The sequence below is a fragment of the Patella vulgata genome, chromosome 6 (genome assembly GCF_932274485.2).
Source record: "Patella vulgata chromosome 6, xgPatVulg1.2, whole genome shotgun sequence".
NCBI classification, from domain to species: domain Eukaryota; kingdom Metazoa; phylum Mollusca; class Gastropoda; family Patellidae; genus Patella; species Patella vulgata.
In genome coordinates, this window is record NC_065884.2 from 45547802 (window position 1) to 45565153 (window position 17352).

Sequence of the window (17352 nt, forward strand, 5' to 3'; positions counted from 1 at the left end):
ATAATTCTCGGTAGCTGTCCTAGATTTCTCTGATAAAGCTATTACATTTAGTTTCATTCTTCTGTGAATAAAATGATATCACAGTGAAATTATTTGAATCCATATGGATTCACTCTTTAAGAATTTCATAATAAGATTTAGTCCCCAAGGGTCTCCACCCTCTTTGTATATAATAGCGTAAAATACTAGCTGATCGAAAGACCAAACAATTTTGTACAAATATTTAATAAACAGATTTAGGGAGAATTTACAGACAAGTACCTAAATAAATAGTCTACTTACCGAGGACAACAACATTGATATCAGCTGTTTCTTCACCCATAGCATTAGATACTTTGACTGTGTATTTACCAGTATCACTTCTCAGTGATCTAGGGATGTGGAATTTTGCATCTTTCTCATCATTGGCTGTCTGAGCCTGTTCAAAAAAAATATGGGGTACATAAACTTGATATTAAACTGATTTCATTTATTATTATCATTATACTTTAACTCAAGAGCCAATTTTTGCTGAATCCTGGGTTTAACCAGTATTTACTAGGTTTGATCAGTATTTACTGGCTTGAAACAGTTTTTACTAGGTTTAATTAAACAGTATTTACTAGGCTTATACAGTATTTACTATGTTGAACAGTAGGCTTACTTAAACTGTGTTTAAATATAATTTACTGAGTTTAAACATTATTTACTGGGGTTTAAACTGTATTTACTAGGTTTAAACATTATTTCAAACCAAAAGTAATTTATATAGTCCTATTACTTACTCTGCCAGGTGTAAGTGGTTTACCATTCTGTAACCACTCTACAGTTGGAGCAGGAGCACCAGTTATACCTAGTTTAATATCTAATGGTTCACCAGCTCGAACTCGGATCTCTTTAGCACCAAACAAACTTGATAAATCTAACTTAGGAGCCTCTGTAATATGAAATATAAATTATCATTGTGTTACCAAAGATATTTTTGGACCGGGAACTGGATCCCAAGTGCAATTCATCTTGTTGTTCTTCTCCGTCAATTCAACTACAATCGACATCAAACTTGGCATATCGGTTTCCTGTACAATTGCACATTGATTGACAGACTTCCATTTTGGATTGACATCACAATTCCAAGATGGTGGCGATGACATCATGCTCGGTTCCTTGTATTTGTTTTAACAAAGACAGATACATTGTTTATAAAATATAGATTAGACATAATATATAGTTTATCAATTACATGTTCATCTGTTCCTGGTCTTTATGAAAATAATTTGTAACCAATTACCTTTAAGTGGTTTAGCAATGATAGGTTTAGAGGAAAGACTAGGTTCTGATGGACCAGCTTCATTAATAGCTGTAACTCGGTACTCATATTCTTTCTCTGCTTGTACTTTATCATCAGTATAAGTTGTATCCTGAAATAAAATATGATAAAATAATATCTTAGATGGCCGTAGCATTCTTGTCTATGTTATACCTATCAACTATGAAATTTTGGACTTTGTTTTATTATGAAACAAATATGTGTATGAAAATGTGTAGGGAAATGAATGGGATTGGCATTTAAAGCATTCATTTCTTGCATTCTATAATCTCTTATTTTATCCAACCATCAAAGCTGAGGATTAAAATAAACAAATAAGATATATCAACTGACCTCAACAGGAACTTTTGTAATTTTACTCCATCGGCCTGTTTTAGGATCTTTTCGTTCTACTTCATAGCCTGTCACAGGTGAACCACCATCGTTCTCTGGAGGTTCCCATGCCAAGGTGATGTGATCTCGGGCTTGTTCTGTAGCATATGGTACTCCTGGTGGCATTGGCTCATCTAGTATTAATAAATATATTTATAATAAATTTTAGTTTCATATATAAACTATAATTATGAAAGTAAAACAACATACAATCAAATTCCTTTATAGATGATTGTCTGAAAATTTCCCAATTTTAGGTGAACCTACTAGGATTCTAATAACAACAACCTGAAAGAGTCTCCTGAAACATTTGGATATAAGGAAGCTGGCTTAAATATTGATATATACCACTATAAAATAACAGTAGAAAACTATTAACAATAGTATGTAAGATGTCATGTTACATAACCAGTGATTATAAATTATCTTACCAAATGGCTTTTTAGCTAAGATGGGATCAGTTAATTCTAATGCTTCACTGTCGCCATTAGGAGATTCAGCAATAACACGGAACTTGTATTCATGACCTTCCTGTAGTTTAGGTACAACACATTTATTGCCTTGTACTGTTGCCACTTTCTCCCATTTTCCTTTCGACATATCAAACTTCTCAACACGGTAACCACTGTAATCGGTAGAACATATAAATATTGTAAATAATGTAAAAAATATTATCGTCAAAAATATAGGTGGTAATAATAAAATTTCTCAAATCAAAGGAGGGTGGGTGGTCGAGCAGATCATGAGGTCTGTCATTGAGTCAAGTGGCGTGGTTTCGATCCCATGCTTGTATGTGACAAGCTATAGTCACCTGCCCAAACCTTGTGGGTTTTCTCGACGTCCTAATTAATGTTCTAAAGAAATGAGATTTACTATATATTTTCCATGAATGTTTTGTGCTTATGCCATTTCAGATTCTGAGAACCATAACTAATAAAGCACTAGTAAATATAGGCTGTATTTAGGCTGGTTCAACAAGAGTGTGTGCTTGAATAGTAGGTGGTTAATACCTGAGGGTATATAAAGTGGTTTAAATACAGAAAAGCACTTTCAAACATAAGAGAGAGGGAGGAGATAGAAATGGGCTTAACCATCACTCGACACAAACTAGGTCATTTCGGGACTAACATATGGTTTAATTTTATTTCAATAATTCACTTGAGCAAAGGGATTCTTTAGCAGTGGGAGGAAACCAGAGGACCCAGAGAAAATCCACAGGGTTGGACAGGTGACCCTACTCCTTGTCGCATTCAAGCGGGGTATCGAAACCACACAACTTGACTCAATGACACACCTTGTGATTTCACGCGCATGCATTAAACCACTAGACCATCTAACCCTCCTTCAAACATAAGAAATACATATTAAAGAAACATGTATGTTCCAATGCAGACTGTGTGTTATGACAAATATAATTATGTGAAGCATCTTACTTGATTCCTGCACCTCCATCGTCCTTTGGAGGCTTCCAGGTGACTGTTGCACTGTCCTTACTGATGTCTTTAACTCCCAATGGTCCTTCAGGTCTATTAGGCGGTCCTGTTTTAACAAACATATACCATGACAATTAATTAGTTTAACACTGGTATTTATGAAGAACATTTTATACAAATGTTACGTTAATCAATTTTAGTTCTACCTTAGGCCCCATGCAGACTTATGATGGTTTCTTCAAATCTATACCAAAAATAGGTACAAACTCATGTTCTACATAAAGCAACATGCAAGTTTGAGGGTCGATTTCTTAACGTTTTTCTATATACGCATATAACAATACACTAAAGGAAAGGGATACTTCTGTCATTTTCAGGCTATTAATCATGACTTTTTTGCTTTTGTCATGACAACAGTGTCTCTGTTTACTTGTATTCGAACTATCATGGATTATTTTACTAATGTATATAATGTTTTTCGACTTACTAACACCTTACAACCCCTGGCCCTAAGACGAAAACTGGGCTTCCGAAGCCTGGGGTTCCTCTCGGCCTGTGCATGGATTCCAAGAGTTCAGTCTACTGCTGTCCCAGAAGGAAGCATGTTTTGATTGGCTGTATTGTCAACAATGATACGAGGAATCATCTGAGTATGTACATCAGACATGTAGAAAATGATCATATAGTAAACGTCAAAGGTAATTCTGTCAAAAAAAAGTATACATTTCACTTACCAAGAACAACCACATTAATGACAGCTGAATCTTTACCATGTTTATTTTCAATGGTAATAATATATTCACCAGTATCTTTACGTACAGCTTTATCGTTATTCAAAACAGATGATAAAGGACCAGATTTAATGGTCAAACCGTCTCTAGGTTCAATAGGCTCTGATTCCTTTTTCTACAATATAACACAGGCATAAATATTAAAGTAACATATAAATACATCTAAATTATGTTCTTAAATTCTGATGTTAAAGATATTGTCCAGTTAAAAGACAAGCAAACGCTCACAGACAACAACTTATGAATTTTCACATATTCATCCAATAAGCTGTATGGAGCTTGAAGATAAGATATTTAAATGAATTTTCTGACAGTTGAGAATGGGGTTCATTGCAAGTAATAAGTATACTATATCTTAAACCAATAATTTTAAAGGAGTATCTTTGGTACAAATATTTTTAACATTTCGAAAAGAACATGTCAATAACTGGAGCAAGAAAAATACTTTTATTGATGACAATATTAATGAAATAAACAGCACATATATCTTTCTGTAGATAATGTAAACAAATACAGCATCACTATAAAAAGTGAGCAGAGAAATAGACAGAATGTACATAAATGATGACAAAAAAACATAGATACATATATTATTCATTTACTTGAATTGAATGAAGTACATAATAATATTCTTCTTTTAATGGTTTGCATTTTTAAAATTCAAAATTGAAAGAAAAATAAGATTCCAATTACTGAATTAGTTTGTTTTGCGACTGTTATGAAATCTACACATGCAAATTGTTATTATATTAAAACTACATCTAATATTTAATAAACAAATATTTATGATTTATTTGTATAGAACAAAATGACCTGAAATGACTTCTGCTAATATTAAAATAATGCTAGGTTAAAATGTCAGAGGTCAGCAACCTAATGAACACTGAAAACTAGTCTAGTTCTAAATGACAGAAAAAATTGGTATGAGAAAAATTAAAAAGAGGAAAAGAATAATGATATGTAAACTTTTATTTTTCCAAACTGAAAATTCAATAAATTGCCAACCACTGGTCTAATAATGATGATGATCTACATATCTGCTCACTAATGTACTTATAGGTAATTCTAAATGTTACAACTGAACTAACTGAACATACTGAAAATTAAGTTCGAGGGAAGGAAAATCTTACTCTTGATTTTCAACTAAAAGTGCAAATATTTGTATGATGATGTTAATGTATGTATAAAAACTTGAACACACATTGGCCCAAAAGACCAAAAACAAACAGTTTAAATATTAATTAATTTCACTCATTATATCTGTGAATGATATTCAGATTGGTTTGGAAGGTTCAATGTTTTGGACTTGAAAGTCTGTTTTCATTTTTCAAAATTCAGACTCCATTTTTGTTTAGGATAATTTCCCTTTTCGGATTATTGGAAATAACTATCCATGTTTGTAATGATAATTTTATTGAAAGTAGTATCAGTATTATTTTTTTATTAAAGCATTTATTAATAATAGCTTATTGTTTAGCTTTTTAATTAATAACTCATATTAAAATATTGATCAACATGTATATTAACATATATTATTAAACATACAAAAACACAGAGACAAACAGAACATATAGTATTACATTGTGTTATATATTACAATAATAGCGTTAGACATATTAATTACTTACTAGATTTCCCTCCTATAAATTTTACAGGTAATTTATTAGTCAACATATAAAATAAACTTTCACATTTATATTCTTTTTCTGTCTGAATGACTTTATTTTTTAGCAAGATTATTAATAAAATTTAAATCTGAACTTTTCCATCAGAAGACAAAATATAGAAATACATAAAGAAAGATTGTTCAGGTCTTCATTCAGAGGAATTCAAGTAAAATGTCAATAATTAATATTGGCTTTTAAACGACTGATAAGTTCTATATTTCCAGATCAAAATAATTGTTTTTCATACATTTTTAGCACAGTTTTTTCATTGTTATTAATTAACTGAGATACCGTTATAACATAACTACACAACGATTTCAGCACATTCTCAGTTCTAGAAAACATCTCAAATATTGAGAATTACAGACACAATCTCATTTTTTGAGATAAATAGAAAAGATGTCATGTTTACAAATGGTCTCATTTCTTGAGATTTATGAACAAGAACATCTTTTTAAAATATATAAACAAGATTTTATCTGAGATATATTGACATAATCTCATTTCTTGAGATGTATACACAATATCACACTTCTTAATACCTATATGTACAGACAAGATCTAATTTCTTTACATATATAGACAAGATTTGATTTACTGAGATATATATACATACAAAATCTCATTTCTTGAGACATATAGATGAAATTTAATTTCTTGAGTTATATGGACAAGATCTCATTTCTTGAGACATATGGACAAGACTTGATTTACTGAGATGTATATACAAGATCTCAGTTCTTGAGATATATGGACAAGATCTCTTTAGACGTGGACAAAATCTCATTCCTTGAGATTTTTAGACAAGTTCTCTTTTTCTTGAGATATACAGACAAAATCTTATTTTCTTGAGATTTCTAGACAAGATCCCATTATAATATGGACAAGATCTCTTGTTTACAAACAATCTCATTCACTGAGATATAGACAACAATACTGAGATCAATGTAAAAACAGAAATGAAATGAAATGAAATGAAATGGGGTTTAACGTCCTACTGTTCTGCTCCTAACCTGGGCTAATGAAGACGGGCATACGCCATACAGTGTGCTATGAGGGAAATTTTGCCCGGGCAGCGGCACTACGGCCTACTCTTATATCGAATTCCAATGTAAAAACAGTGTAGGATCATTACAGATAGACATCTCGGTACAAAACACATTACATGTAACATGATGTGAATAGGGTGTGGTATGTAGTACCAATACACTAAACAACAACAACAACAATAAACAAATACTTACATCATCCTGTAACAAACAATCAACAATATTAAAAAACATTTTTTATTGATATACACAAACAAATATACTTACCACAAACAAACAAATTGATAGACAGTTCTACATTTACATAATCAAGATACAAAGTTACGGCTGGCAATAACACACATAACTCTTGCTGTGTTTTGTTTGATAAACCTACACTCAACACTTATTTTCTTTTTCAACAAATGCTATGATGTATATAGACACTGTTGTTGCTTAAAATCATTTTATCTTTAAATATTATTTATGGCTCTAGCTGATGTTTTTTTTTAAAAAAAAAGGAATCCATCGCTTATGAAAGAAGATGTCACATGACATACAGTGTACTATGTGTGACCCATGACAGCAAAAGGAATCGTTGTTTACGACAATAGTATATACACAAAAATGGCGAAATAGGCTAAATATATAAAAAGAAATAGTTTGCTTTACTTGTCAAATCTAAACTTTTACCTTACATGTTATATCATTAAAACCTTTCGTGTTATATCATTAAAAAGATATTTTAGCCTATCTTAATATTTTTGTTCATATCGTAAATGACTCACTGATTCATTTTGCTATCACGGTCATATACACTTCATGAAAACAAAATATTTCTATATCATTAGATAGAATACAGAGAATATTATACCTTGGCCTAATTACTATATTCTAAACATTTCTATATTCTAAACATTTCTATATCAAAATATTAGTGTCACACAGAAACATTTACTTACAATAGCCTTAAGTTCCCATTTAACAGATGGTAATGGTTCACCAACAAAATCAACTGGTAGATTTAATTTCTGTCCAACCTTAATCTTAATGTTCTGAGGAAGTGTTCGCTCATCAATTCTTGGTTTAACTGTATATATAAAACAAACATTTATAAAGAAATAATTCAAGGCACGGTTCAACAATGGTAGTTATTGGTCATATTAATGTAGCAGGGATTTAAATTTAACAGTAGGAAGATGGACATGGGTAAGTAAGAGGATACATATATATTTTTCTATGTTTCTAACCTTTTCTAGATTTGGTAACAATTGGACCAGAACATTCACTGAATGGTGATAAACCAGCTTTGTTTTTAGCAGCAACACGGAATTCATATTCTTTTCCTTCAACCAAACCATCTACTGTACCCTTCTCTTGTGTTCCTGGTACTTCTACTCCCTAAAAATAATAAACAAAAGATGAACAAATGTTAGTTATCTCCCCTGACACATTTCTTAATGGGGGTGCTCGATGGTCTGTCCGGAAAGTCCCAAATTGTGAAAAGATCCTGTACCTATAAATAATGAATGTATGTGCAATGATAAAATATTTATTGTGAAAAGATTCTATACTATTCAAGAAAAAATCTAAAATATTTCATTTTTGCATAATCAACTAAAACGTTGAATTATCTACCTTTATATTACTAACATCATTATTTTGGAATAGATGCAACTTTTGCATTTCAAGACAATAGCTCACCTTTTTCCAGTCACCTTTGCCCTTTTCTCTATACTCAATCTGATAAGCCTGAATGGGGGCACCACCATCATCCTTAGGTGGATCCCAACCAACTTCAACATAGTCTTTATCGTAATCCAGAATGGATGGCACACCGGGTGCATCCGATGGATCTAAATATTAAATAATAAGATACATAAAAAAAATCAATACTAAGATACAAAAAAAACCCTAATCAATATTAAGATCTTTACATAACTTTTAAAAATCATCAATGAACTTAAATAAGTATAATTTGTATCGATTTGTGAAACTTTATCACTGTTTCCTTACCCCAGGGATCTTTAGCCAAGATTTCACCATCAGTTTCTAATGGTTCACCAACACCAAACTCGTTTACAGCAGAAACACGGAAGGCATACTTATGACCTGTGGTAAGATCACTAACATCTACTTCTAAATCTTCAGCATCTGTTTCACAAACTTTCTCCCATTTACCAGTAGCTGTGTCTTGTTTTTCTACCACGTAGCCAGTAATGGGTGAACCACCATCGTTTGTTGGTTTATCCCACATTAATGCACATCTTTCAGCAAAGATATCCATAACATCTAATGGACCCTTGGGTCGACCAGGTTTATCTGAAATTAACCAACACAATTTTAGAACATTTGAAATGATTAAATATTACTAAAAATTCATGCAAAGTCTTTATGTTGGTGCAGAAAATTAGGACTTTAACCCTCATTTCATGTCATTTCATTTCTTAATAAACTATAAATTCATGAAAAATCATTTAGAAATATGAAACCTATTCATAAAATTGATTTCCAAATCTGTTATTTTTATCTCAAATCAAGAGAACCTACCAACAACAACAACTTTGATAGGAACTTTGTCTGTGCCAGCTTCATTCTTCAAAGTGAGTTCATAGGTACCACTATCTGTACATTCAGCAAAAGGAATAACCAGTTTAGCATTCCTTGGTGTAGTCTGCATATCAATGTCAGCAGGACTGATGTCAGTACCATCTTTCTTCCATGTGGCATCAGGTTGTGGAGCACCTTAAACACATATCAAGTTGAAATTTACAGTCTACTCTCAATATATTAAACTTTCAATCATATGTAATTTATCTAATTTCAAATATATCTAATATAGAAAATGTTAATCTTCAGGCTTTCGATCATATGGATCTAATTTCAACAATAGCTAATATACAGTTAAACCTATGGTGTTCATTCATATGTAATTTCAAATATATCTAATATACACGTTAAACTTCAAGTAATTTATCTAATTTTAAAATTTAGATGAATTTGTGTTAAACAATGTGAAATTTTTAAATTCTTTATACAAAGAGGCAACTTCAAATGCAATATGCTACTGTAAGTACAGCAACTACCTTACCAATAAATGGTATGTCGATATCAATTCTTTCACCTTTCTTCACTTTGATTTCCTTTGGTATATCACCTAATGAAATCTTGGGTGGTTTGGGCACTAAATAAAAAGAGAATATTTCAAACATAGTTATAGTTATGATGCGGATAATTTACACTGAACGTTACTTCTACCTGTCATTTATTTTGTGATTAGAATCATTCAATTCCAATCCATAACACTGATATTTTGGGTCCTTCATATAATCAAATATGGTATCCTAATGTTTGCAATAAATTGTCTCTTTGGTTTTCTTTTCATTTTTTCCACCACTACAAATTTAACATTAAAGTAACAATGCATCATTTACATTTTTTGCTAAAATATCAAATTTATCACGATTTAAACCATTCTAATATGTACTCAAATATATTTTTTAACATTCCATCAAAATACCCAGTACCAACACTAGACAATGTTCTGGCTTAGATTCAATCAGATTTAAAACAGGCCTATCAATAAATTTTCACAAACAAAATGGCGCCAGGCTTTTTAATAAAAATAATAATATTCCTCTATTCATACAGTGCGGTAATGCTAAAACAAAAGTTTCTAGTGTGCTTTTTTAAGTTTTGATCTATTGAACTATGGAAAACACCTCTGTAAACAGGAAAGGTTTTAGTTTAGCTTTAAATGCATATTAAGGAGTTTCAGTTAATGTGTCTTATGTGGTAAGATCTGATCGGTTGTAGTAAAAGGTCGTGTCACAGGTCGTTCAAATGGCTTTTGACCCTATGACAACAGACATTGATTAATCAACCCCCGTTGATGTTTCTAGTCGTTTACCCAGTTCCATGCATCACACGCCAAGAAGTCACCGTAACAGATGGTTTCATTGGCTAATCCCTCACGCCATCCAGAACGCAGGTTATATAACAACTCTTCCAGATCCTAGTATAGTGAAGACAAGTAAAATGAAATTTTAAACTATAAAGATAGGTTGCCAGGCAACGAAACATACGCCCACAGCAGCTAACTCGTCCGGGCAGTCAACAAGAGTTGTCACATATTTTTACTTTTTTCGGTAATGAAACATTTATAATACATTAAAATCTGATTAAGAGTAACAACTCATTAATTAATTATCAGAAAACCATTAGAATTTGTTTGGTTTTTATAAAGTTTTGCCCCATGCTAACGTTTAGTATAGGACACTTTTAACATCATGGATTTAGCTGTTCAAGTCATAAAAATTTATTGAAAATCAATATACTTGTTTGTCTCAAGACCTTACACTCTGTGTATGAATCTGAAGTCAATCGGATGATAACTTTAGCTTCTAGAGGGTCACAAGGTTTTTAAAAGTGATCAAGGGCCATAACTTTGGCAGTAATTATCGGAAATCGTTGAAAATCAATACGATTCTTCGTCTAATGACCCTTAACACTGTGTATAAATTTAAAGTCAATCGGATATTAACTTTGGCCTCTAGAGCGTCCACAAGATATTTTGAAGTGATCAAGGGCCATAACTCTGGCAGTAATTATCAGAAATCGCTGAAAATCAATAGGTTTCTTCGTCTCATGACCTTAAACACTGTGTATAAATTTAAAGTCAATCAGATATTAACTTTGGCCTCTAGAGCATCCACAAGATTTTTTGAATTGATCAAGGGCCGTAACTCTGGCAGTAATTATCGGAAATCGCTGAAAATCAATAGGCTTCTTCGTCTCATCACCTTAAACACAGTGTATAAATTTAAAGTCAATCGGATATTAACTTTGGCCTCTAGAGCGTCCACAAGATATTTTGAAGTGATCAAGGGCCATAACTCTGGCAGTAATTATCAAAAATCGCTGAAAATCAATAGACTTCTTCGTCTCATGACCTTAAACACTGTGTATAAATTTAAAGTCAATCGGATATTAACTTTAGCCTCTAGAGCGTCCACAAGACGGACGGACGGGGGCGACGACAATATACGACCACATTTCAATGTGGGCGTATAAAAAATGAAACGAAATAGGATCTTTGTTTTAATCAGATTGGAGGGTCATTCTACCCCCACCTTTAGAGTATTTACCTTTCAGAAATTAGTAAAATCATTAAGTGATGTACTTACGTTCTAATACAGTGACTTTACATTTGGTGGGTCTTTCACCAATTCTTAACATATAGTCACCCTGATCTTCAAACTTAGCATTCTTTATAGTCAATTTATATGATTCTCCCTTCTGGCTCACTTCATGTCTGTAATATTAATGTATGCAGCATACTTTATACTTAGCAATTAAAATTTAATTGTACCATACTCTACAGGAAATAACAATGGAAAAAAAATTAATACTCTGACAATCTAAAGACAAGAAGTGTGGGGGGTTCTTTTTCTTTATCATGTGGGGACCTCATATTGTTGTGTTTAGTGTCCTTTAAATCTGTAGTACACCATTGTCTTAGTAAAGGGCCCATCGTCTTAGATGTGACATAAAAATTTTACCTTGCACCTGGTTCAAATGGTTTGCCATCTTTAAACCATTTATGTGGATCTTTATGTGTATTGATAGCTTTACATTCCAATACACAGTTACTATTTTCCTTTACTTGAACATCAGCTAATTTCTTCATAAACCTAATATCAGCTGAAATAGGTTTTAAAAATGGTGTTTAACATTCACACAAACTAATTCATTTTCGGGGTAAAATATGTTTCTTATTTCAATAATACATGACAAACCATTAAGAATAGTGATTATATTTCAATATATATAAACAAAAGCTAGGAAAATTGTATGAGACATGTTGTCTCTCGACATCCTCGTAAATAGTAGTCCTTAAATTACTTTTTTAAAAACCTAATAAATGTACAACAGGACAGATATATTTTAAATGTCAAAACTATATTCTAATTTAATATAAAGACTGCTGTTATTATGTAATCAAGCATGTCTACCAGTAGGAATAAAAAGACATACATGTAGACTTTTTTAAAAACCTAATAAATGTACAACAGGACAGATATATTTTAAATGTCAAAACTATATTCTATTTTAATATAAAGACTGCTGTTATTATGTAATTAAGCATGTCTACCAGTAGGTATAAAAAGACATACATGTAGACTAAGTTTGCTTGCACGTGAAACACGGCACATTTATTATTATTATATTTGTCCATGAGATATAAAGATGGTGGTGTGAAAACAAATGTAAACCTAAAATGACCATAACTTCACTAAGAATAAAATTGATGAATAAAAAACTCACGTCCAACAAAGAGATCAGCAGCTGTTTCTTGACTCAACATTTTACAACTGTATTTACCATCATCTTTAATATTACAGTTCTTAATAATTAGACGGCGTTTCAGATTCTCTTTAGCAAACTCATACTTTCCACCAGATTTAAGTTCCTGACATAAATAATACAATCATATATTTGTGTTGATCTTTTAGTAATAACATGTCAGTAATAATATAAATTCTGACAAAAATTTAGTTCTTCATGCATAAATTAGTCATATTTCTCATACATGTTTGTTAAGTATTCCCATATTAAGTGTTATTAACAATTAATATTATTATTAACATTTACATCTTAAAATCATTTTTCTATATATACATGCTTTTAGATTATTTCATTAAATTCAACAAAACATGTAGTTAGACATTCCACATCATTTTCAATTGAATATCAAAATCAAATACTATAATAGGTTCATTATTATTAAACAATTATAGAATATGCAAACAAAAATGATCACAATAATTCAAGAATTCACACAAAAGATGCAAAATCTTAGTCAATTTATTTGTAGTTAAAACAACTATGATTGTACTGTATGGACCTGGAACTGAGCATGGCGCCACCGTTGTCATTTTGAAATTGTGACATCATATCAAAAATCTAAGTTTGTCGATCGCTGCGCAAATGTCCAAGGGACAAATTTCATGTCAATCATATATATGAATTGGCAGAGACTTAGGCTTTTTTTCAAAGAGCGTCGTCCCTGAGAAGAACAGAGAGAAATGTAGCATTTGGGTTCTGATCCAAACAAACAATAGTTTAAAATAACCATTCCAGCTAGTTATTATCTAATGATTTACCATATACATTTTATTTATCTTACTATTTTTCCTCAACTTCATGCTGAAAAGGGTAGAGCAAACATCAGTTTATCATACACACACACCAAACCAAACTTGTACTGTAATTACATGCAGAATAAAAAGGGTTAATAGAATAAAAGGATATCATCCTACTAAACTTCAGACAAACCATACAGGGAAAAATCATAAGACCATTTTGTCAAGTAGCTGTCTGATTTTCTAGATGATCCATGTGTCCCCTTTTGATCTTGCACTTTTTCCCCAATAGAGTGAAGCATATGAACATAATTAAAAATATATAGCAGGGATGTCACTCACTTTTTATGTAACAGGAAATTTTGCTAAAGTAAGGGGCAGCAGGCCCGAATCTGCGAGCTATCCAGGCACCGGTAGCATGAAGACCGTGTTTTTTTTTCAGGAATTAGGCCTACAATAAAGCTTGTTGTACAATTTCTATTGTAGATTGTTTAATACCCATATGTTAGGGGGTTGACTTTAATAAATAACCTATAGCGTCTTCCACATGAAAAAAATTATTAATTTTTCAAACCATTATTATTTTTCTGCTTTTTTAATAAAGCAGTCTAAATTTCCCTGTTTTCGCTTCCATGTGTTGTTCTCGGTGGCAGCCATTTTGACAGTTTTGATTATCATGACATCAAAAATGAAGACTATAACATACATCTAAAAGAGTCCTAATATTAATCGTGTATATGGTTTACCGTTATTATAAGATTTGCCGACTCCATATAATTATGCCCAAGGTGTGCTTGCAGTTTAAGAATTAAATATTACGCAAAATTATTTTATTAAAATCAAATTACTGATTTTTTCTAGCTGAAAAGTAGCAAGAAATTGGCCTAATTTAAATGGCGAAATTTGCCTGTTTCCGGCCTCTAATGACATCCCTGTATATAGATGACGAAAATTAATTATTCTCAATCCACATTTTTTTTTATTTTAAGATATTTCTCTAAGTTCATATGACACTGTTACAAGTACATATTCCTACTGGCAAGATTAAATGCAAACCATGCAGATAAAAAATTCAAAATCCTGTTAACAATTATTGTCTGTAATTGATTAATTATGGATTAAGATTTTGAATCTAATAGTCAAAATCGGACATTTTTTGTCTAAAACAACATGCATATATTTGTCTGAATCAAAAACACAACCATTGCAGTATGTAAATCTACAAAAAAGTGTGACAAGGTTGGAAAAAGTCTGGAATGCTAAAATGGTTGCCTATCATCAAAAATCTCTACAAAATAACTGACAACCTGGGTTGTACCTGTTCATGGAGATTGACTTCCACAATTTGACCTGATTCTGTCTGTAAATGTCACCCAAATTTAATTTTAAAATACAAATAATTATCATGAATTAAAGGAAGATCCAAATTATTATTAGTCTTTTCTCAGTCCTTATTCTTCTTAGCAATATTCAACAAAATAAAGTATTTTTATTTGCTATAATTACATGTGGACCAGACATACATACCATGTCAAATAAACAAGCTAACATTAAAGCTGATGCCCACTGACTTAATCCCAAAATAAATAGACAACACTCATCAATTACTTGCACATTTTCGGGGAGCCACAGTGGTTCAGTGAGAAAGACATTGGCTTGCTAGCCTAGAAGATGTCTTCTGTTCGATCCCTGCATTGGCCGAGAATGTTCATCAGGATTTTCAGTGTGGTTCCCCTTTGTCAGTGGTGTGGGAAAGAGGGCCCTGGCAAGAGACAATGGATAGTCGTTCGCATGGACTGCTTAACCTATCAAACTTAGTCTTGGTATATCATCACTCTCATCTATTATAATTTTGTGAAGTTATAGTGAAGTAATTAAACTAAATAAATTAATAATAATCAATTTTATTGTTCTTATCTTAACTCTAGAAATAACTAAGATCAGAGAAAAGCTTTTTTACCTTGTCATCACGATACCATGTGACTTCTGCTTCTGGGTCACTGACATCACATTCAAAAATGGCCTTTTCTCTTTCTACAGCCTCAACATCTTCTAGTTTCTTCATGAACTCCCATTCAGGATCTGATGGAAATTAACAGAATAAGTTGTTTTTTCAATGAAGTCACAATAACTGAGTAAACAGCAAAATAATGGGCAACAAACCATACGTTGATAGAATCTAACCAACAGTGATAGTAATAATACCTTGCAAATGAATACGCACATTTTAAATACAGTCCACAAATTTATAAATTTATCTAAAAGACTCCAATAACAATCATAAAATACTAGCTGAATTTATTACTTTTTCGTTTAATATACATCTGACGGCCCCAAAACATCATACGAAGCAAGCGTACATATTATGAAATGGTAAGGCACTGTAAGTGACACAAACTATTAAATTAAATGCATTCATGATTAATATTAAATAGAAAATACCGTACTGTTAAATGTATTTTGTATGTGAAGTGTACATATTACAATTGTATTTGTAGTATATTTATTAAATAACTAGACGAATTAATATAAGCCTTTGGCTTGTTTTTCAATCCTTACCTTTTGACAGTGTATGTATACAATATATATCTTATTTGAATAAAATATTGTTTAAATCAATCAAATAATATCCTCCAAGAGACTCCCATTTCGCAAAGCACATGTGGGACATATGTTCACAAAAATCGAAATCTTTACCAAAATTATGTGTGCATATAAGCCTAGACAAATCAAATGAAACTCACTCTACTGCAATTCAGTGAATTCGAAACAGTCCATACCTCTGTGAGATGAAGTAAAGCGATCTCATAAAACCATCCATATCTTACCTTTAACAACAACATTAGACTTGGTTTCTGATACTCCACATTTACACGAATAATCACCAGCATCTTCAGGCAAGCAATCTATAATTCTTAAAATACAACGATTTTCACGACGTTGAATTTCATACTTTCCAGGTGTGTACTGAAAAAAACAAAAGTTTGAAAATTAAAATCATTTCCTTCATAAAAGTTGACAAATATTTGAGCAACAACATCTTTAACAAATAAGATAATAAAAAACAATAAATAATCTTCCTATTCCTAAGATGCATTATGTAAGAGCTAAATCTGCTTACTTCAGGCCTTTTTTCAGGCTTCAAAAGCTATATGAAATATTTAGTCACACGGCCGAGATATTGAATGGATTAGAACACCTGACCATTTAATAATTTAACATGAAATGGATAATCAAAACTTTGGTTATTATCACACTAATGGTACTTGACAATCGAAACTATTTAGGTCAAAACTTCAAACACTCATAACTTCGCTCAGAATAAAGTAATTTGTCTGAAATTTTCAATATATTCATTTTTCATTATCTACATGTATTTTTTAACTATTGTAGCAAGAATGCCCAGCTCTTTATCTAAATCTTACACACCAGTAATGCATCTTTAAATGTTATTGACTAGTTTAGATAAAAACTTCCACATGCGTAAATGCAAGTACTTGTATAGAATTTTTGAAAGAAACTCTTTATTTTAACCCTCATACTGCAAAATATAAATAGCAATTCAAAACAGTATTCAGAAGTTATGTTATCACTGGCTTTATTATTCATT

General features: G+C 31.5%; 1 protein-coding gene across 1 annotated transcript in view; it reads right to left on the bottom strand.

The window, feature by feature from the left end:
• LOC126824699 (twitchin) overlaps positions 1-17352 on the bottom strand; it is a 73808-nt gene that overhangs the window by 34079 nt on the left and 22377 nt on the right. Inside the window, exons 14-31 of the mRNA XM_056101745.1 lie at positions 16571-16709; positions 15703-15824; positions 12925-13069; positions 12159-12300; positions 11784-11911; positions 9689-9781; positions 9148-9342; positions 8614-8919; positions 8302-8453; positions 7848-7998; positions 7560-7687; positions 3846-4017; positions 3112-3217; positions 2110-2303; positions 1640-1812; positions 1268-1397; positions 765-916; positions 283-418 (exon numbers count right to left, since the gene is read on the bottom strand). Of these exons, the coding sequence (XP_055957720.1) occupies positions 283-418; positions 765-916; positions 1268-1397; positions 1640-1812; positions 2110-2303; positions 3112-3217; positions 3846-4017; positions 7560-7687; positions 7848-7998; positions 8302-8453; positions 8614-8919; positions 9148-9342; positions 9689-9781; positions 11784-11911; positions 12159-12300; positions 12925-13069; positions 15703-15824; positions 16571-16709 (2764 nt within the window). The remainder of the gene's footprint in view (positions 1-282; positions 419-764; positions 917-1267; positions 1398-1639; positions 1813-2109; positions 2304-3111; positions 3218-3845; positions 4018-7559; positions 7688-7847; positions 7999-8301; positions 8454-8613; positions 8920-9147; positions 9343-9688; positions 9782-11783; positions 11912-12158; positions 12301-12924; positions 13070-15702; positions 15825-16570; positions 16710-17352) is intronic.